This window comes from Oryzias latipes, chromosome 24 (assembly GCF_053564925.1).
Source record: "Oryzias latipes strain Hd-rR chromosome 24, Olatipes_Hd-rR_3.1".
In the NCBI taxonomy this organism is placed as follows: domain Eukaryota; kingdom Metazoa; phylum Chordata; class Actinopteri; order Beloniformes; family Adrianichthyidae; genus Oryzias; species Oryzias latipes.
In genome coordinates, this window is record NC_136260.1 from 18,494,996 (window position 1) to 18,515,932 (window position 20,937).

The 20,937-nt window shown below is 39.8% G+C and overlaps 3 protein-coding genes across 4 annotated transcripts; 2 read left to right on the plus strand and 1 right to left on the minus strand.

The window, feature by feature from the left end:
* The first annotated feature begins 1,444 nt into the window (after window positions 1-1,444).
* LOC100049331 (ZPA domain containing protein) lies at window positions 1,445-5,746 on the plus strand. Of its 2 annotated transcripts, none has more exons than XM_078942339.1 (21): window positions 1,445-1,595; window positions 1,687-1,754; window positions 1,838-1,933; window positions 2,007-2,131; window positions 2,207-2,350; window positions 2,430-2,513; window positions 2,580-2,744; window positions 2,808-2,904; window positions 2,970-3,187; window positions 3,254-3,410; window positions 3,482-3,690; window positions 3,764-3,881; window positions 3,957-4,156; window positions 4,222-4,336; window positions 4,411-4,580; window positions 4,647-4,741; window positions 4,804-4,934; window positions 5,008-5,197; window positions 5,260-5,401; window positions 5,474-5,588; window positions 5,652-5,746. In XM_078942339.1, the coding sequence occupies exons 1-21, from the start codon at window positions 1,558-1,560 to the stop codon at window positions 5,717-5,719; spliced, it is 2,745 nt and encodes a 914-aa protein (XP_078798465.1). In that variant the 5' UTR covers window positions 1,445-1,557; the 3' UTR covers window positions 5,720-5,746.
* Window positions 5,747-9,788: 4,042 nt separating this feature from the next.
* On the minus strand, window positions 9,789-14,202 carry LOC101170068 (uncharacterized). Its single transcript, XM_004083448.5, has 21 exons — window positions 14,051-14,202; window positions 13,916-13,971; window positions 13,736-13,822; window positions 13,535-13,656; window positions 13,310-13,453; window positions 13,115-13,213; window positions 12,866-13,039; window positions 12,691-12,793; window positions 12,345-12,565; window positions 12,103-12,259; window positions 11,820-12,031; window positions 11,644-11,758; window positions 11,377-11,576; window positions 11,198-11,312; window positions 10,956-11,125; window positions 10,790-10,884; window positions 10,582-10,712; window positions 10,323-10,512; window positions 10,124-10,265; window positions 9,960-10,056; window positions 9,789-9,889 (listed from the first exon to the last, which is right to left on the minus strand). The coding sequence occupies exons 1-21, from the start codon at window positions 14,071-14,073 to the stop codon at window positions 9,816-9,818; spliced, it is 2,727 nt and encodes a 908-aa protein (XP_004083496.1). The 5' UTR covers window positions 14,074-14,202; the 3' UTR covers window positions 9,789-9,815.
* A 1,878-nt stretch (window positions 14,203-16,080) lies between these two features.
* Window positions 16,081-18,781, plus strand: kcns3b (potassium voltage-gated channel, delayed-rectifier, subfamily S, member 3b). The gene is made up of 2 exons (XM_004083571.4): window positions 16,081-16,230; window positions 16,510-18,781. The coding sequence occupies exon 2, from the start codon at window positions 16,514-16,516 to the stop codon at window positions 18,002-18,004; it is 1,491 nt and encodes a 496-aa protein (XP_004083619.1). The 5' UTR covers window positions 16,081-16,230; window positions 16,510-16,513; the 3' UTR covers window positions 18,005-18,781.
* The last annotated feature ends 2,156 nt before the right edge of the window (window positions 18,782-20,937 follow it).

The window sequence follows — 20,937 nt, forward strand, 5'->3', positions numbered from 1 at the left end:
GTGGCAGTTAAAGAATTTTCTTTTATTGTTTTAGTCTTTTTCCAGCAAATAAGATAGTGTGTCAACTGATGGCTGAGAAATATGAGGGAAAACACTAATGTAAAAAAAATGTTGTCCGCTGACGGTTCATAATGAGTTATTAATGATTGTACCTTCATTCAATTAAAACAAACATATACACTAATCTTTCTTAGATTAACTCAAGTTTCCATTAGCTTTTACAAGAGCTTTTTATGAAAACTTACATTGCAGAATCCTTAAGATTTTTTTTAACAGACAATGCCTTTAACTTGTACCATTCCTCGTGATAGCCGTATGATCTCCATTCATTTGCATTTATAGTAAAATAATAAAACATAATTTATTTGCATACCACTGAAACTCATACATTGTTTTGTTTTTTTATTCTTCTTTTGAAATGTTCAAACTGCTCTCTGGTGTGTGGTGGTTCTTCACCTGCATTAACTAGCCCAGGATTTCAACTTCTAGCATTACTTTAGCATGAAAAGTGTTGCTTCAGGGGCAGATGAGCTGCTTTTTGGGTGTGCTGGATTACAATCAGGAAAGTAAAACAACTGAAAAAAAAAAAAGAAATGGATTAAAGAGAATGGCTCTTTCTTACACATAAATATAAAAAGTTACTTTTGCAACGGTTTTTTACTACCAGTTAGGTAAAGCCATTATATAAGTTGGTCACATTAAACGAAGCAGCGAGATTTTCCTAATTTAATGTTTTTTTTTCTTTTTTCTTTTAGCACATAATATTTTGGTAAAATAAAATGAAGAAACGATAACAATATAACTCATATAAAATTGAAGACCAGATCATTTGGGAAATACAGTGTCACCCTTCTGCCAAAGCCAAGCTAACAATGTTACAAATTGTAGGCTACTTAGTTAAAATACATATATATATCTCAAAAGATTTAAATTGATCAAAACGTATAATGAGAACATCCGTAAAGAATCTTTCTGCTCATGAATCAAATCAAGCTTTATTTACAGAGCACTTATATAGAACATTTTTCAATTTAAATACAAAAAGTAAAACAAAATCCTTTATTGAAAAAAAATCAAATTACTAAATTAACCTTAATGGACAGGTAAAATGACTAAAAGTGAATCAAAAAGAGAAATAAATACACAAATAATGCAATTATCAAATATTCTTAAATTTCAGCTAAAAGGTAATTTAAACAGGTAGGTCTAGACACTTGCTGATGTTGATCCAATGTTAAACTGCGAACTTTTCACAGATTCATTTTTTGTATTTAGAAAGGTTGATAAGGAATTAATAAAATAAACTGTAGGGTTATTGGATGAATGAACCGACATCCGTGTCTGTTCAAAATGAAGACAATTGCTAGAAAGCTTGTTTGGTGTGATTACTGATTCCAGTCAGCTGTGTGACAGAGGTTTGCAGCCATATAAAAGACCTGGTGGTGGTTGAGAAGGACATTCAGCTCATTCTCTTTAGAGCTGCTTCATCTTCTTGGCCTTGGTGTAAAAGTCAAAGCCAAGTTCTGGTGGTTGAGTTCTTTCCAGTTCCTTTTTCCAATGCCTTCACACTGCAACATGCGGAAGCCTGAGAAAATGTAAGTTTTTTTTTTTTTTTAATATATATTTATTTTTAAATGTGTATTTTAAAAGCATTTAATTGTGTTAAACTATGTCAAACTTTTCCAGGTTTTTGTTATTGAACCTGATGGCTGCAGTTTCTGTCTTGAGTCAAGCATGGCCAAATGTGAAGCATGGTCTGCAGTCAAGTATGCAGCTTTCTAACACTTTCATCCTGTTGTAGCAGTGACTGCTTAACCAGGGTCTTTATTTCTTTCAGCCAATGGAGTTAGATTGGACTGTGCAGGTAATCTGATGAGGCTTTCATTGGATGAGGCTCTTGCAGTTGGGAATCAACTTCAAGTGGAAGCAATCAGTAAGTACTACTTTCTCACAGTGATCTGTAGCTCCTAGATAAAAGGCTGCCACTAATTGACTTCTTTCTACAGATGGCACACAACGTATTTTGGTGACACCCAGTCTGGCTGCCCAGTGTGGATACAGCATGGAGTCTGACCCATGGGGAAACACCAGGATCTACATGTCTCTGTTGGGTTGCTTTATGGTTAGCAAGGTGGGTTAATGACATGCTCTTGTCTTAGGTCCACACAGTGTTCAGTTGAAATACACAAACTTATCTCCTCTGCAGGATGAGTCCACCTTCAGCACCAGCTTGAAACTGCACATGTACAAGCACAGTCCCTCTGATGTGGTCAGCCATGATGTGACTCAGACCTGCAGCTATTCTCGCTGGGCCTTCAGAGATGTCCTCTGTGACAGGAACTACATGGAAGTGGGTCAAATTTCTCTATTTCAGAAATGGTCAAACATGAAACTAATGTCTGCCTTTTTTATTCATTTTTTTTTGTTAGGTGTCAGCTCACATCGCTCCCAGTCAACAAACAAAAGGACAAGTTCAGAACAAGGACAACTCTCAAACAAATAAGCTTCCTGGTGTAAGTATTGGAAGGTTAAATTCCAAGTGGAGATGGTGACGATGATTCTAAAAGTATACTGTACAGGACTCCAATGACGCCCCTGGAATCTGGAAGATGACCTTTTACACTCCTGAACCTGTTGCGATGGTCCTGAAAGAAGCCGAACAAGCTGGTTATGGTGCAACAATGAGACAAACTCGCCTGGCAATCAGAAGCCCCTATCATACTTCAGAGACTTATTCTGAAGATGTAAGTATCATGTTGCCACAATGAAAATTGAGCTCTACAGTTTTGACACCAAATGTCAAACAGGTTGCTGGAGTCCCCATGGAAATCCTCAAAGTGAGCGTTTACCACAAAACTCAAGAGGGACTGAATGTTGTCAACTTGGCAGCTGCTTGCCCCACAGGTAAAATCTACCCAATTAAGAATAATGACAAAACATTTCTGCAGTGTTGATGGACTCATTGACAGGTGGCATTCTCTTCACTGACGAGTTCATCTCCTGGCACATCCCTCGCCGCGTAACTCCTCTAACTGAGGGCAAGGTCAAGATTGTAGAGCTGTACATGGGAATCAATGGACAGAGGCTGGAAAAGGCTCAAATAGCTGCAAGAGGTTACTCCCTCTCAACCACAGAGTTCCACATTGTTGTTGACATCCCAGTGGGATCACCTGACGGCTACTACAAGGTTGGTGTGGTGGGTGTATCTTGAGGAAATCCTAAATGTTGCTTTAAAAAAAATGTTTCCTTGCAGAGCCATGCTCCAGACTTCCTGTACCACATCACCTACACCATTGAGCCAATGCTTGAAGTTCTATGGAGGCCAGAGAATCCCCAAGAAGAAACAAAATACAAAATTCTGTTTCCCATCACAACTCCACCAATCCTTCATCCAATCAACACCTTTGACCGTAAAGCCTCCCACCCATGGTTAATTCATAAGGTTGCAGTTCTTTGTGGTAACACAACTCCTCTCCTTTAGGCACAATCCCAGAAGAGAGGGTGTTTAATGTTCATGTGGGGGCTTTCCTTCATGATGTGGTGCTGAAGAACATCACATTTTCTACTGGAGTCCTTACTGTTGAAGAGTGCAATGCCAAAGGGTTTGCAGTCCAGGAACATCTTCTCTCCAACGGCACAAAAGTGTTCTCTATTCAAGTGGCCTTTGACACCGATCCCATCCTGAAGCATGTATGTCTTCTTGACAGACCCTTTAATTCCTTAAATGCTACACTACTGGTACTGAACTTTTCTCAATTCACAGAATCCTGAGCCCTTGGTTACAACCTACTTCCTCCCTCTGATCTTTGGTTTTGCTGTTCTGCCTGAGGATCTCCCTTTTGCCCACAAAGTAGAGTTGCAGGCATCTCTGCAGGATGTTGGTAAGAATATTTAATTTATGAAATCTGGAGGAAGAAAGTATAAAGGAAACTTGACCAGTCTCCCCCCCCCCCCAGTTCTGCCAACACTCACTGGAACCTGTGACCAGGAGCACTTCTTCGTTTCCGTCAAGTACGGCAGTCAAGGGCATCACTTCAAGACCATGGTCGGCCATCAGGACCTGACACCTGAACTGGGAGAGACACTAGCCTATCAGGACAATGGCACACACTTCAGCATTGTGGTGCCTTATGCTGCCCCCGTCACTGCATTTGAGGTAACTTAAATGTCACAGTAAGGTCGGTTTACTCTAGAAGACTCTAAACTTTAACCTCTTTGCAGCTGATCACAACAAACTCAGTCAGAACCAGGCTGAATATGCTGCTGTGGGACTCAATCAACCAATGGGTTCTTGGAGACCTTTACTTGTCTTGCAGTTTCCCTCTGGCAACAACAAGTATGTATACAGTTATTAGTGATGGCATTACTTAAGTACTCCTGACTCATCTTTACTCCTGACTAATTCCTTAGGGTGCTACTCAAATGGAACAATCAGTGCCATCGCTGTCAAAGTAGAGTCTGTGCCAAACCTCAGCCCAAGCTGGCTGACCTTGAAGGACCAGTCATGCACACCAGCATTCATTGATGACCGCTTTGCTCACTTTGTCTTCCATGCTGACTCATGTGGAACCACTAGACTGGTGAGTTCAGACATGGAAAAGCATGTCTCTATGGCTCAGGGCTTAACCTTTGCTCTCTGTCTCTAGTTCTTCGACAACTACATGATGTACGAAAATGAAATCAGGCTGAACTTCAACAGGAAAGGAGTTGCTTACACATCACCAGTTGATCCTGATTACAAGTAAGACCACAAATTGCCAGTTCTTTATGCAACTTGATCTAAATACTAAAATGTCCTTTCAGGCAAACCATCTCCTGCTACTATGTGGTCAATGATACCCAGAGAATCTCCTTTGCTTCTCAACCAAGACTCCATGAACCCAAAGCAGAGATTGGATTCGGACACCTGGTGGTTCAAATGAGACTAGCTCAGGGTAATTTAACAGGAAACATGTTGTAAAGGTACAATTAAAAAGAATTGCTAACTTTCTCTTTGGGTTATCCTAGATGCTTCATATCAAATCTTCTACCAAACTGAAGACTATCCAGTTCAGAAGTTCCTGAGGGAGCCTCTCTACTTTGAAGTGGAGCTGATGCAGTCAAGAGACCCTAAACTGGAACTGGTGCTGGAAAACTGTTGGGCAACAAGCAAAGAAGAGAGGAACTCTCTCCCAAGCTGGGACATCATTATCAATGGGTAATGATGACTTTGGAGAATTCTTCTTTTGGACAAAACATAATAGAATATTTTCTTTCCAGCTGTGAAAACCCAGATGACAGTTATGCTGCAGTATTTCACCCTGTAATGAAGGACAGCAGAGTTTCAATCCCATCTCATGTCAAGCGCTTCTCCATCATGATGTTCGCCTTCATCCAGAATGACCAAGTTCTGAAGGATGAGGCAAGTACAGGAAACACCTTGAACAAATCACCTCTATAAATCAGTCTCAAGAGCAAATTTATCTCCCTGCAGATTCATGTCCACTGCAATGTAGTGATCTGTGATGCCAACACACCTGCAGAAGGCATCTGCAAAGGCCAATGTGGTTACTCATCTGGCATTAAGGCACACCAAAGCACAAAAAAGGGTAAGTAAAGAATTTGAAAAACAGAAGTTCAGCCATGCAATTAAAAAAAATTCTTTGTTCCAGGACAAAGACCACAAAGCTCAACCAACCACAAGCAGATCTCCTCTGGGCGTATTCTGTTGAATAACTGAATGTCCAAATAAAAATTTCTTAAATGACTTACTCTGTACGTTGTCTCATTCTAACCTTTTATTTTGTGAAAACTAAAGGGACTCAGTTAACTTTCCTAACTGCACTTTAACTAGAACTTATGTTGCTCAAAGTCATTGGTCTGGTCTTTAAACTTGATTCCTCCTTTGAAGGGTCTTTAAGTTTTCTAAATATCTGAATCTCACCCTTGTTTAACCTGCCAACAGTAATCTGAAACCTTTTAATGCCAAACTAAGGCCAGTTTCCTGTAATGAAAAGTTGCATTAAAATTTTGGCAATTTTCAAAGTTCAAAAAGTCGCAACTAAGATCCTGCTGCAGCAAATATGCCACATTCTAGCTAGACATTGTAAATTTTGCAGTAAATCCTTTACCTGTTATCTGGATTGTTGGTCTAGACTAGCTACGTTCGCACTGTAGGGTTTTATTTTTTTTTTTTGCTAGGCCGTCTGACACTTCCAAAAAATGGAAACTTGTGAAGTGACCTGCATGCAAAGTACTCAATGGTGAACAATGTCACTCGTTTTCAAAAGTAGCCAACGTTTAAAATGGATGTAAACAGCCAATTTTTTTTTTAAAGGAGCAATTACAATCTTGTAAGAAGGCATTGGAGCTGGGATTGTCTGCACCCACTGTTGTGGAAAGGGGATGACTGTTGGGGCGCGCATTCATGTTATGGAGGGATGATAAAAAGCTCCCCCCCCCCCCCCCCCCCCAGAACTGCTATTGACTCTTTAACGCGCTCTGGAGAATCCGAATGGGGAAGTGAACCTTGAAGGAGGATCCGCCTTCGGGCCCCCGCGCTTATGACCACTGTCAGAAAGGGAAAAAAGTCATCCTTGGGAAGGTTCAACACCACGCTCGGCCATTTCGCTGGAAATTTTTTCAAAAACCGTCCGGTTGCGATGAGAGCCCTCGAGCTTGGCCTGAATAGAGCTGTCACCCCAAATATTAATCCAATCGGTGACCTCACTTCCCTTCCACTGACTGGTCACAGCAGCATCGTCCGCCATGGTTGATGGTAATGATCCCGTTCCCGCCTACTTCAACGCAGAATTATGACGTTTGTAGTGTATCAATGACATACAGGTCGGATAGATGTGGCCTGGCCGTTCAGACGGAGGTCGCATTTCAAAAGATCGCATACGTATCGGATTCAGGACTACATACCCAAGTGGCTTGGGTCGCATTTGAAAAGATCGGATCGGAGTCATTCAGACTGTCATGAAAAGATCAGATACAGGTCGCATAGGGACAAAAAAAGTCGGAATTGGGTCGTTTCAGCCTGCAGTGTGAACATAGCCTAATTATACAAGTTAGCATTTTTCTTCAAACCTAAATGAAGGGATAAGAGCTGCTTATCTCAATAAATTGGCATTACAATAAATTCAATACACTTGTGGAAGTTTTTTGTGGGTTTGATTTCGCGAAAATCTCTGAACATTTGCAATGCCAAATATTAGTGGGCTTGTTTCAAATTCAGAACTGGATTTCAGGGTCAGTTGAGAAACAAGTTATGTTTTAAGTAAAAAATGTAAACAACCTACATATTCAACCAACATGAGGTGGGTACAGTCTAAACATATGCTTTACATTTTGTGAAGTCTTAGGCAACAATTTGTATTTGTACAAAAATGAATGTACATTTTTGTACAAAAATATGTTTGAGTCATATGTTTGACTGTGCCAACAGTAAGCCAACAGTAAGTCAAGACATACTTATTGCAGGGACTGTCAAAGTCAAAGACGCATTATGTGTCACAAACCTAAGTGAGTAAAATTCGTTCTTGGCATTTGACCCATCCAGTGGGGGTGCAATGGGCTGCAGAGACGGGCAAGCAGAAAGCATTTGGTGGTTCTACCCTTCAATCCAACCCCACAACACAGTGTCATGCAGGGAGGCATTTGATCTCATGTTTTAAAGTCTTTGGCATGACAAAACTTTAGATTTGAACTCACAACATTCCGGTCTCACGGCAGACACTTTGCAACAAGGCTTGAGTTTAGACTTGAATTTGCAGCCGTGGACTGAAAAGAATTTCATGAAAAATGCACGTTTGGCCTATTGCCAATCTAAGTAAACTTTTGTTGACTTAAACGTCAATTATATTAAATATATTAGTGTACAAATACATTTGCAGTTGAAATAATTTAATTTTAAATTAAATAAACCTAAATTAAAATAATAAATTTTTTAATTACATTTTTAATTCATGAATTAAATTTTTTATTAACATTACATTTTAAAATTAAATTAGCTTAAATTTTATTTTCATTTAATTTTTAATTTTAGAATCTTATTTTTTAATTTTAAACTAAATTAAATTTAATATTTATTTAATTTTTAATTTTGTTTAATTTTTTATTTTTTATTTAATTTAAAGATTATTAAAATAACAGCGAGGACCTCTTGTGTTGAACAGTTATTTTTACGACAGTGAGTCATGTAGCTTTGGACACATAAAATCATTGTATTTTAGAGTAATTTCTCATTTACATTTTAGATTATGACAGAATTATACTAACCCTTACATTTTTAAGGTATTCTTCAGCTTTACAATTTAGACATTTCAATTTAAATTCAATACAAAGTTTTAGGGTCAACATTTGTACATATATTGTACTTGCATTTATTATATATAACACTTGGTGACGTAACATTTAGTGACATTTGGTGACAGTAACGCCTAAAATTTAAATGTAGTGGTTGGGCTTCAATAACAATATGATTTAGCTGTTTTTTTTACAATTCTATTTAACAATTAGGTTTTACACAATTTGTATATTTTGCTTTACATAAGAACCAAGTCCTACTAAGTATTTCTATGTAACACTTCAACACAAGTAGCATAACCCTTGTGCTATCCTAGGCACTTTAACGTTGGGAGTTGGGTCATCTAGACCCACTAGACAGTGCTCTGAACCTTTTTTCTTCAATGATTTGTGATCTTCACTGGTGTCCATGGATTACATGAAATCTTTCCACCTTTATCCACCTTTGTCATGGTAGGGAGAACACGTCAATGCAAGGGTGGGGTCTTCTACGATAGCACAAGTGAAATCAGCATGCCTTTAACACTCGAGTTAATTTTGCAATAACCTACCTAAATGCAACAAATTTCAGAAAATTTAACAGGCAATTTTAACTACTGGTAGTTTAACGTCTACATTTGGTGTCAAGTGTAATACATTTAGATTTAACCTGACTGGAACAATTTCAAAAGAATAATTTTAAACTGTGAAAAGGCTAAAGTATGCAAAGATCTTTAAGTCTTAAACAAATTGTAAATGACCAACTTTAAAGAAAAAAACAAAAAAAAATTAAAACTTTGCTCTAAAAAATCATGTTCCAAGTTTAAGGCAAAAGTGACCAAGCCAATCAGTGCATGTCTTTAGGGTTGTTGCAGTGTCCAAGAGTCTAAGCAGTGGATGGCCTAGTCATTTACTCAAAATGTTAGATTTTGTGTAATCCTTGTGCTATCCTAGGCACTTTACCATTGGGAGCTGGGTCATCTAGACCCACTAGACCGTGCGCTGAACCTTTCAATGATTTGTGAGCTCCACTGGTGTCCATGGATTACATAAAATCTTTCCACTTTTGTGATGGTAGGGAGAACATGTCAATGAGAGGGTGGGGTCATCTAAGCACAAGGGTTAATCCTTAATTTTTTTTTGGGATAAAGTTAATATAAAATGTTGCACGTGTTCCTCTGAAGAGCAAACTGAATTAAATTCAGGCTTACTTTGAAGCTTTAGTGTTTACAGGTATCTTGATTGTATCACAAAACGACTTTCAATTGTCTTGTCAAAACCTAAAGTCACAATTACTGGAGCCATCAGCACATTTACACAAGGAAATGTTAATTTGAAACTCTGCAGCTTTTGCCAGGTCACTTTATATAAAAGTATTAACATTAAGGAATTCCAGGCTTTTATAAAAGCTTCATTTTCCACCCATTAAGAGTTAACACCATTGCAGTCTAGTTTAGAAGTCAGAACAAAGTACTAATTAAGCAAAAGTAAATTTCAGCAGTTCAAACACAAAGCATATGCTTATTTAAAATAAATTTTTATTTCATTTATTGCAAAAATGCAATGGGTCCAAGAGACACGTGTTCAAAATCAGCAACATCGACAATGTCACGTTTTTGACCTGCAGACAAGGGAAAAGAGGTTAGTGTCCGTCCGTATGAAAATATATGCGATCGTGCACGGTTTCAAACCTCTCATTCCAGCGTCAGGGTTTGGACACTGCCTGCTGCAAACGCCACCAAGTGGGTTTTTGGCATCACAGATTACAACGTCACAATGAACAAAGAGCTGCAATAAAATAACCTGGTTATTTCGGCAGCTATTGGTAGGCACATTTAATAGTTGTGGTGGTTACCTGGCCAACCAAGTCATCTTTCTCATCAGCAAAGGCAAACATCTGCACCTCGAAGCGCTTGAAGTGAGGGGGATAGCGAACCCTCTCATCAGCCCAGACTGGGTGGAAGATCACCTGGTATGGGTCCACTGGGTTTGGACAGCTTAGAAGGGAAAGTGTTTAGACAATATAGTTGATTACACAGAATGCATCAACTTACCCATTAATGATCAGATTCCATCTGGGTTGGGAAGTCTTGTCATCCTCTTGTGTTGCCCAGCAGTTTTCAAGCTCCAGAGATACTTGTGGGTTTGTCGACCTTTTTAATTCCACCTCAAAGTACAGTGGTTGCTGAAGATACTTTGCAATGGGAAAGTCTTCAAGCATCTGGAAGTTACTGTAGGAGTCATCTAAACAATAGGATTGAGATTTAGCTTTTCAACTCCAACCAAGTTCAGCTTTTCCATTAATTTGATTACCTAGAGAAAGTCTCATGACAACATGGAGCTGGCCCTCAGAGTTTTCTGCATATGGTTCACTCCTGCGAGGCCTTGTGTGAAAAGCTACAGCATGGCTGGTGTTTATGTCATAGAGGCAGGTAACCTTCAGACTGAAATACAGATATAGTATTAGAAGGGTCAACTTCCCATTTATTAGATTCAAGCCAAACTTTAGATTTGTTCTCACTCATAATGGGCCTCCTCTGAGTCTGTGGCAGGTTTCATTTGATGGTCATCTGGCAGAGCAATTTCATTTTCATAGAGCATGCCGTCAGGTAAAAACTGAAGCAAGAGTAAAATTCAGGTCAAGTCATCTGACAGTGGTTCAATTAAGCCACCACAGTCTCCTTTACCTTCCTGGTCGTCCCACAGGAGTTAACGGTGAACACAAAATAGGCGTAGCGCTCGTCACTGTACACAGGGCCACAGCTGTGGTCTCGGAGAGTTAGCCCACTAGGGTCCAAAGAAGGGACTGACTCCAGTTTTACAGCAAGTGCAGTCATTGTTCCATTTGGGAAACATTCTTAAAAGACATAAAGGTCATCCTTTCTGAATATACACACTCAAGTTGGGAAAGTCTTAGATCTGCACAAACCAGTAAGTGTTGATGGAAAGTTGCAAGCCATGGAGAAGTCCTTCAGGTGTTCATTTGTTTGGGGATTAACCAGAATCACGTTGAGTCTGCTCCTAATGGAAGATGACTCTATAGCCTATATAGAAAGTCAAGTTAGTTCAGGAAATTAAAGAAAACTAAATATCAGAGTAGAATCAGACCTCAACCACAGCATCAGAAGACAAAAATGGCACAACGAAACTAAAGTGAGTGCCATTCTCCATGTAGTTGTAGTGTTGAGCCAGACTAGGAGTCATCAAGCGTTTTCCCACTGTGGTCTGAAAGCTGAATCCTTTGGTTCCATATTTCACCAGAATGAAGAAGTTTCGTTGATCACAGCCACCAGACACCGACGGTGAGACTGCAATTTGGAGAGCATTAAATCCTTCCTTCTCTGAAGAAGGAAGTCTCCAAACTTTGATACTTACTCATGTCCTCCAAGACAGCTTCCAAGTAAGCAGCATGAGAAAAAGGAGCAAGTGTGTCCAACACAAGCAAGCCAAAGGTTAGGTGGAGTGAGTAAACAATCACACCCTCTCCTGCCTGAGAATAAGACAGTTAGACCCAACAAAAGCAAGTTTATCCTTTTGACATTCAAGTTTACCAGTTTTGACACTGCAGGGTCTGTGAAGGGTACTTGAAGACTATAGACCCTCATGGTGTCATTGTGGGACAAATGCTCCATGATGTTGAAGCCTCTAGCCATGCAGTCAGTCACAGACAAGACCTCAGAGCCAAAGGTGATGTTCAGCAGGACTACGTCAAGAGCAAAGTGTCCCAGAGCCATCTTGAACATCCGGTCAGCTGGAACTGTATCTGGTTCACAAACAGTTTCATGTTTAGGTGAAACCTGCAAGCAGTTTCAAGAATATACAAGCAGGACTTACTGTCAACAAGCTGTGGAGGATGAGGAAGCACATTTGTTGCAATGGTAAAATACACTTTGTATTTTGTTAGCTCCAGCACTGAGTCTTCAGACCACAGCAGCTCAAGCATGGGCTCAATCACGTAGGAGATGTAGTACAGGTTTGCCTGAACGTGGCTCTGCAATATAAAGAGTACAGCCATTTGTACAGTGGAGCAAAATCAAATGTCACATTAGTTTAGCATGAGCTGGAAGGAGCCTCACCTTAAAGTAACCTCCAGCAGCTCCAATAGGAATTTCGGTGACTATGTAGTGATCAGTGAGAGCCAATGAGTATTTATTGGCCTGCATTTCACCAGCATCCATTCTTTGCCCATTTATCCCAAAGTGAACCTCCAGCAGCGTGAACTGTTGCGACGTGATCATTGGGTCGATGTGTCGGGGCAGGTACCAGGTAATCGTGCTTCGAGTGAAGAACACACTTCCTGTACAGATAACAGTTTTAGCTCCCCAATTTCTAGATTAGGATGTTTGCCACCCAATTTAAATTGGAAGCACAAGCTAGAATGTACTCCAAGACAGACTAGAGGGTACAAAAGTGGGCAATTACCCTCCTGAAGTGGGCAAGCAGCTGCTGCATCAATTTGTGTTGCCAGCCATGTCTTCTCAAAGATGGTTGAAGTTTTGAAAACTCTCATTGGAACCCCCGCTACCTGCGAAGGCAAAGTTGACTTTTTAGAGAGGTTTAAGAGTCAAGAGTTGGATATTGAGGTGCATTTACTAACATTATGAGTGAATATTTCTGGTGCTGCTGAAGGAACTCTCTGGACCAGTCTTGTGGGAGAATTTCCAACCCAGTATCCCTTCTTATGGGCATCATTCACAGTCATGACCTTCTCCCCCTCAGGTGTAAAGAACACTACAGTTGTTATCCTGAATCCTGCATCCATGGGTACTTTCTGAAAGAGAAGTTACAAACTGTAATCTTTAACCTATAGTTGCAGCCTAGATTTCTAAGAGTAGCCATCCCAAACCTCTGCAGAGCGCCGAGCATTCGCAGGCTTTGAACCAGTCAGTGGCATGGCATGTTTGGGATGATGGTAGTCCTCTGGCACTGCCCTTTTCAAAGAAACCTAGAAACAAGTCAGCATTAGCATAATTCATTTATAAAAAAAATAAATTAAAAAAAAATAAAAAAAATTTTATTAAACACTACAGAATTCACTTACTTCCATATAATTGTTGTCACAAATTACTTCCCTTGAGGCCCAGGTGGAGTACTGGCAGGTTTCAACCACTTGGTAGATCTCATCTTTCAGAAGAAAGGGTCCAGACACACGGAGATGCAAGGTGGTTGTGAACATTTCATCTGCCTGAAAGAGAAGGGAGGGGGGGGGGGGGGTGTGAAGAGCTTTGAAAAGTTTCCACTCCAGAAAAACTGCAGGTCTAGTTACCAGATTCTGAGCAAAACAATTCTGAAGGGAAGCAAAGATCATGGCATTTCCCAGCTGGTCCCTCTTCATGCTGAATCCACATTGAGATGCTAAACTTGATGTGAGGATGACAGCAGTGTTATCTAAATAAAAGAAAAAGGAAATTGAAATGTTAGAAACTTTGAAAGTACAAGCCAGGAGAGCATTTGTGCAAATATTTACTCATGACAGCAGCAACTTCCAGGTTCTTTCCTCCAAGAGGGCCAACATCAATACGCATCACATTCCCCAAGCATTTCTTGCCAATAGCTGGATTTAAAAGCAAAGCATTAAGTTGAAATACTGTAAAAGACACCCCCCCACAAAAAGAAAAAAAAAACCCTCCAGTAAATAAGAACTCACTTAAAGGGGGATTCTGAGCCTCTACATCCACCATTCCTATTAAGATGAGTAAACATCTGCAAAATAAAGCATTAAGCAGCAACATTAAAACTTGCCGTGGACAAATTGAAGGAAGAAGCTAAGTAGATCACACACCCTAATCCAAATAGATGACCCATGGCACAGTTGGTGACAGCCTGGCAACCTTAGAGTTCCTGTTCTTGCAGCTCCTATTGCTGAATTTGGTGGCAGTGATTGCAATAGGACCACTCAGGCTGTACTGTGAGAGGCCCCGGTCCAATAAATACATCCAACTCCAGATGTATCCCATCACAGCCTGATGAGGCTAATTGAGTGCAAGGGCTAAAAAAAGGGTTGCATTCACTGACAACCTGTAAAAAGTTATTGTCTGTTTCTGTGAAAACACTAGTCTCTAACTATAAACTGAATTTATTTGAAATTCAATAAAAGATATTCTTTAGTAATTTTTCTTTTCAAGGTGATGCTAAATCAGGCAGAGTCCTGGATTAAAGTGTATGTAGCGAATTAGCGACACACAGTGTGAAGGGGTTAATCCTGTCCAGAAGCAATGCAGCTATCTTTTTTAAATAAAGTTTCACAATTCAAAGCAAACATGATGGCTTTTTATTTAAAAAGTCAATCAATGTATGGAGTGATATTTCTGCCACCACGTTGAACACAAAACTTTAGAAGTTGCAAGTGAAAATATGAAATATTTGCTATTCAATTATTATTATGTTTTTGCTTTCAATTTTTATTTTTAGTTTTTGCTTTCAAATTTTTTTTTTTGCTTTCAAAAACTTTTTGTTCCCTTTCAAAAACTTTTTGGAAAACAAAAAAAGTTTTCCATACTATGGAGTTATTTCAACTCCATCTTAAGCAAATGAAACTTAAATTCTGAGACAAATGTCATAACAAAATAAAAATGGACACAAACATACACATTTATTCTAGCTGGTTTATATATATTTTAACTGTTGTACATAAGGAAAACATGGACAGCATACTTTTATGTTAACATTTTCTTTTGACTTGATAACTCACAAAAAGGAGCAATGTTTTTAGGAAAAAAAGTTATCCTATTAAATCCAAAAGGTGAGGAAATATAGTCATTTACTTCTTAAGTATTATTACTTTTGTTTAAACTGTACTCCAAGAAGTGCAGTTGCACCAAACTTTGCTTTAGTAAATTAATTTATTTCATTGGATTAATTTTTTCTAATTAATTTGGTTCTTTGTTTTGGTGAAAGAAAATATTGTAAGTATATTTGGTCATCTATTTTTATTTAAATCAAATCAAACTTTATTTATATTAATTTTCAACACATTTAACAGAAAGTTGTTATTGTACAGTACACAATAAAGTAAAAAATGAATAACCAAAAGCAAAAACTAAGAGTTTCACACACAAAAAATCCTTGTAAAACACACACAAAACCCACAAGCCCCACACACCCAACATAATGAAACATAAAATGGTATAGGAATAGGATGGAAGGTAGAAATCCACAATCCAGAATTTTGTATTTCAACAATAATAATATTAATAGTAATAATATAATATTTGCAAATATTTATTTAAACCATTTGTCTGCTCAACTCTTCAAAACTGATCTAAACTGTAAATAAATTGATTCATTGATTAAGTTAATTAATGGTTACATCCTTAAATTTACATCTACGAATCCATGAAAGGTTTTCAAATTACTTTTTGCAACCATGAGTTAGTGTTCCTTTTAAAAGTCCCATTTACAAAATCAGAAATTATTTTTGAAATCAAAGAAAATACCTTTTTTTAAAGTAATGCAATAAAATATTTAAATGTGTTAATAATTGTTGAATTAGAATTGATTGAACCGGCACACTCCAGATTCTACATTTTGCTTTGGTGTAACAGAAAAACTGGAATCTGGTTGTTTTTTCTTTCCAAAAATAAAGGAAGATTTGCCCCTGATGAATATTGCATAGCTATATTCAAGATGTCACATCTTTTTTTCTGCACACTGGCAGATTTTGATACAGACGTTTCACTCAAAGGCAGATTTATTGGTAAAGCAACAGAGTAAATCTGGGTTGATGAACTTGAATCCTTCCTTGCAGACGTTTGCAGGCTTCCTCTCCAATCGCTCCTCCTCCTCCTCCTCCTCCCTGCTCCCACAGAACTGCTGTCCCGCCTCCTCCTCTTGTCCCGTCCCCAGAGCTGCGGCACCTCCTCACAACCACCAGAGACCTGCTGGTTGCAGCTGTCAGGGGCAGCATTGAAGCCAGACCGGCCGAGGAACTCTTTTGAATGGCTAGGACGGCTCCAAGAGCGGGTAAACTTTACATTCTGCAGGAAAAACTCAAACCTTTTAAAATAGAAATGTGTTTATGATGCAAGTTCCTGAATTATTTGAACTTGTTGCCTTTTATTTCCTCCCAGCTTGCCTGTAATTTGACTCCTACTGCGATAAAAGTGACAGTAACTCAGCCTCTTAAGCGGTTTCCTCACAGGTTTATTGATTTCTGCAGAGGAACCAATAGTGTCTTCAGAGAAAAACGCTACAAGCTTTTGTTCAAACGATAAACCAATTTTTCTCTGCATGTATCAATAGAACTATGGGCTACGGGGAAGTCCTCCATCACCGTGGGAACGAGAAGGACCAGGTCCATCTCAATGTGGGCGGAGTTCGCCATAGAGTGGAAGCGCACACGCTGCTCCGCTTCCCTCGCACGCGCCTGGCCCGCCTGCTGCACTGCCAGAGTGAGGACGCCATCCTGGAGCTGTGCGACGACTACAACCCGATGGAGAGGGAGTACTACTTTGACAGGAACCCCCGGGTTTTCCTCTGCGTGCTCAACTTCTACCACACGGGACGCATTCACATGATGGAGGAGTTCTGCGTCTTCTCATTCAGCCAGGAAATCGAGTACTGGGGCATCCAGGAGCTGCACCTCGGCCCCTGCTGCAACAACTGGTACCACGAGAGGAAGGACTTCATAGAGGACAGGGACTGGGACATTCGGAGCGATGACCAGCAGCCGAGCTTCGACTCCTCCTTTGAGGAGCTCTCTGCTCTTGATAAAGATCTTGAAAAGTTCAAAGGCGCCTGGTGTGCGGAGGTGAGGAGCTACGTTTGGCTCAGGCTGGAGGATCCGGCTCACTCCACGGCTGCCAAGGTCATTGCTGTGGCGTCCCTCAGCGTGGTCTTGACCTCCATCATTGCCATGTGTGTCCACAGCATGCCTGAGTTTCAGCGAGTGGACGACAACGACAAGCCCATCGAGGACCCCGTTCTCATAGTGCTGGAGGAGATATGCATTGCTTGCTTCTCGGCAGAGTTCATCATCCGCCTGATTGTGGCTCCCTCCCGCAAGAAGTTCCTGGGCAACCCTTTGAACATCATCGACGTTGCTTCCATTCTGCCATTTTATGCCACTTTAGCCCTGCAGACGGCCGATGAAGAAACCGCCGAGGAGAACGAGGACCTGGAAAACGTGGGAAGGGTGGTGCAGGTTCTGCGGCTCATGAGGGTCCTCCGAATCCTCAAACTGGCCCGCCATTCCATTGGGCTGCGAGCTCTGGGCGCCACTGTGCGCCACAGCTACCACGAAGTGGGTCTGCTCATTCTCTTCCTCTCTGTGGGCATCTCTGTCTTCTCTGCGCTTATCTACTTTGCAGAGAAAGAGGAGAAGGACACAGATTTGGGAACCATCCCCGCCGGCTGGTGGTGGGCCTTGATCACCATGACCACCGTTGGTTATGGCGATATATGCCCGGTGACCGTGGGAGGAAAGCTCGTGGCCACCGTGAGCATCATCTGCGGCTTGCTGGTGGTTGCTCTGCCAATTTCTGTCATCTTTAATAAGTTTTCAAAGTACTATCAAAGAAACAAAGCCCTGGAGGGGAAGGGGATCACCAAACCTGAGAGACAGGACCCAGAACTGCCTTATTATAACATCAGAGACCTGTTCATCAGAGGCAGTGTGTACCCTTTTCTAGGAAGCATCGCCTTCAGGAACAGTGTTAGCAGTACAGGGGATAATACCGATGCCTCCAGCCTCCAGGACATGGAGGTGTATGATCCCGATAATGGTGCCGCAAAATGAGTTTTCCACCATTTTGCAGAATATCTCCTCATGACGGTAAAACACTCCGTGCCTCAGAGGCCTGAGTGCTTTATCACTGTCCTTGGCATCCCGCTTTGACTTTCGTCAGACAGAAAACAACTGAATTTTTTTTTACTCTGTTCACTGTCGAAAAATCTCCGAAACCCAAAGGGAATTCCTGAACTTTGCTTTGAAAGCCCATTTTCTTTCTGAGAAAACTGCAGCGATGCATGCGGGAAGCCATAATGATAATGTTTCTCAAACTAATGTTCTGTATTGATTTGTGCGAAAAGTTCAAGCTGAGCTGCAAGAGGCGGAAATGACAAAAAAACACTGTTTCACACTTGAAAAGTTACAGATGTGCATGACTGGATATAAATACATTTTGAAAGCAAGTTCTAAAATAAAGTTAAATGGTTCTAAAATATTGAGATTGCTGCACATCCATGACATTTGTTAAATTAAGTAGTGGTCATTTTGTTCGGCATGCAGACTCAAGAGAAAAACGTTTAAAGAGGAACTAAAAGAAACAAACACAAATGTTCTTTAACATTCTGTTCCTGCAAGTATTGATCTCCTTTGCGGTGTTTGCACTTTGATGAGCTGCTGCAAGAAGTTTGGGTTTCAAATGTGCTCATAAAGTATTACAGAATTAGCCTTTTCAATGTTATTTCTATTGATTTGATTGTTGCTTTTGTTTTTAAATTCAAAGTAATCTTTTTGAAATAGATTTCAAAGTATCTGCTAAACAAACGAACAAATAAAAACCTAATTTTGGCTGGGTTTGTCATTAGCTTTTACAAACGAGTTTCGATTTTTGTAGCAGGTTTCAGATGACCATCACTTGGATTAGCATATTGCTTAATCTACATTTTGCTTTCTTTTGTTGTTGTTTTTTACTCCAGGGGAAGACTGACATCGAAACCTATTGATTATCACTAAATTAATCAAAAGCTTTTCAGAGAAATGCTGATTTTGAGCTTTTTGGTTCCCATCAACAAAAACAACATTAGGCCCCAACAACAGAAATAAATGGATAAAAAATCAACTCAATCGTCTTTGGAATAATTTCCCATTGTTCTTTATAATTATGGTTGTGCCGCTTTTATCCAATTAAAAAAACAAAAAACAGCGTCATTTTGTAGGAGCTTCAAAAGTTCATTAGAAATTCGCCTCTGAGTTGTGGGCGAAACGAGGAGCTCTCCCCATTGCTGAGAGCTCTCTGTTTACATGCTCTCCCGCTAGCTTACACCCCAGCCTGACATGCAGTGCAACAAAAATGGTGAGAAATTTTGGAGCTACCCAATCGTACAGTTTTGAGCCTGACAAGGAAAACGGAGACACAAACGCATCCGCCGTATTTTGTGGGTTATAAATCACACATCCGCCAAAAAATGTTAATAAAGAAGAAAACATCAAATATAATTTGCACTATTGGGGGAAATTTATTTAACAAAATATGGGACCAAGAACGGACATTTCAACAGAGTAGGTAACAACATCTGACAGAATATATAGCAACCATGTTTAGCTTCATGAAACAGAGGAGGAAGTGTCTAGTATATCAGCTCAACATATGATAATTATTCAGAAATCACTAAATCTATTGAATTCTTCATCATCTGTGTTGTTTTGGAACAACTCTGCAGAGGTTCTTCCTCTGTGTTGCTGTCAGCAGCAAATACTGATACAGGTACCTATAGTGTCCTCCAGTGGTTGTTAGTGGAAAAAAATGAACATGTGAGCCAAATTGTTTTTCAAAAAATTCCATATAAGTCGCACTTGAGTTTAAGTTGAACCCCTGGCTAAGCTATGCAAAAAAAAAAAAAAAAAAACACGACTACCTATAGATTTGGTAGTGGCTGCGTCAGAATGGGGTGGAGCAGAGAGCTTGTGGCTCTGCCCAGCAAATTTCCTATATCACAATAGGCTTTTTTTTTGTCAGCATAAATAAAGAAATACTCAGAAATGCAATTTTGAGCTTAGATTTCTTTAAATATGTCCTCCATCATCTGAAAAATTCCACAAGAACATGTTAAACACAAATATTCATCGGAGTGGGTCTTTAAGAATAATAATCAGCAATAGCTGGATTAAAAAGATGCCAACAAGTATTTTTGGCAACACTGATAAGAGTCTGAAACGGAGGATCTGCTAAATTAGTTCAGAAAATGTCTGCCCTTACCATCATCATTATCAAATTTGTATCTTTAAGTACAGATCCGATAATGAGATACTGATGTATTTTCCTGTTTATAAGCATAAAAGGTGCATTTGTTTTGTTTTTTAATGACAGTCATGAAATTGGGCTATAAATTTTAGTTTATGATCAGGTTTCAGTGTTGATCCTGTGCCAGGTGTTCAATTATTGTCCGTAAATGTTTGTAACTGAGTCTGACTGACCTCAGGTGAACTGCAGCAAAACCAAACTGTGCATCAAATGAAGGGCTCATGCACGGCTAATTGTATGCTGGACTGTAAAACTTGTGGGGCCTGGTCCTAGCAGTACAAATATGAGGAAAAACAGGCAATTACCTGTAAAGGTCACATTGTGTCAGCAGAAATGCCACTGCTGCTTGAATGAATACCTGTGTTTCCAACTCCGCCTTCAGGCTTTTCTTTACTCTGAATTAAATCTCAGTCATTACGGTAAAGCTGACGCTGCTCGCCACAATATCTCTGCCGGGGACGTGGAAATCTTAATGCAAGCCGACTGGATGCGGTGGAGCATTAAACGGCCGGGATAAAAGGTGCCACTGAACAATCGGATTTCGATCAGAAACCCCAAAGTCTCTTTCATGAGTGGAAAGTTAAGAAAAAGAATCAATACAATTTTATTAAGATGTTTTTCCCTCTCACTCTCTGTCTTGGATTTATGTTTGTAATCACCGGAAAGCATTTTAATGCTCATTTGATGTGTGCCACTTGAGTGC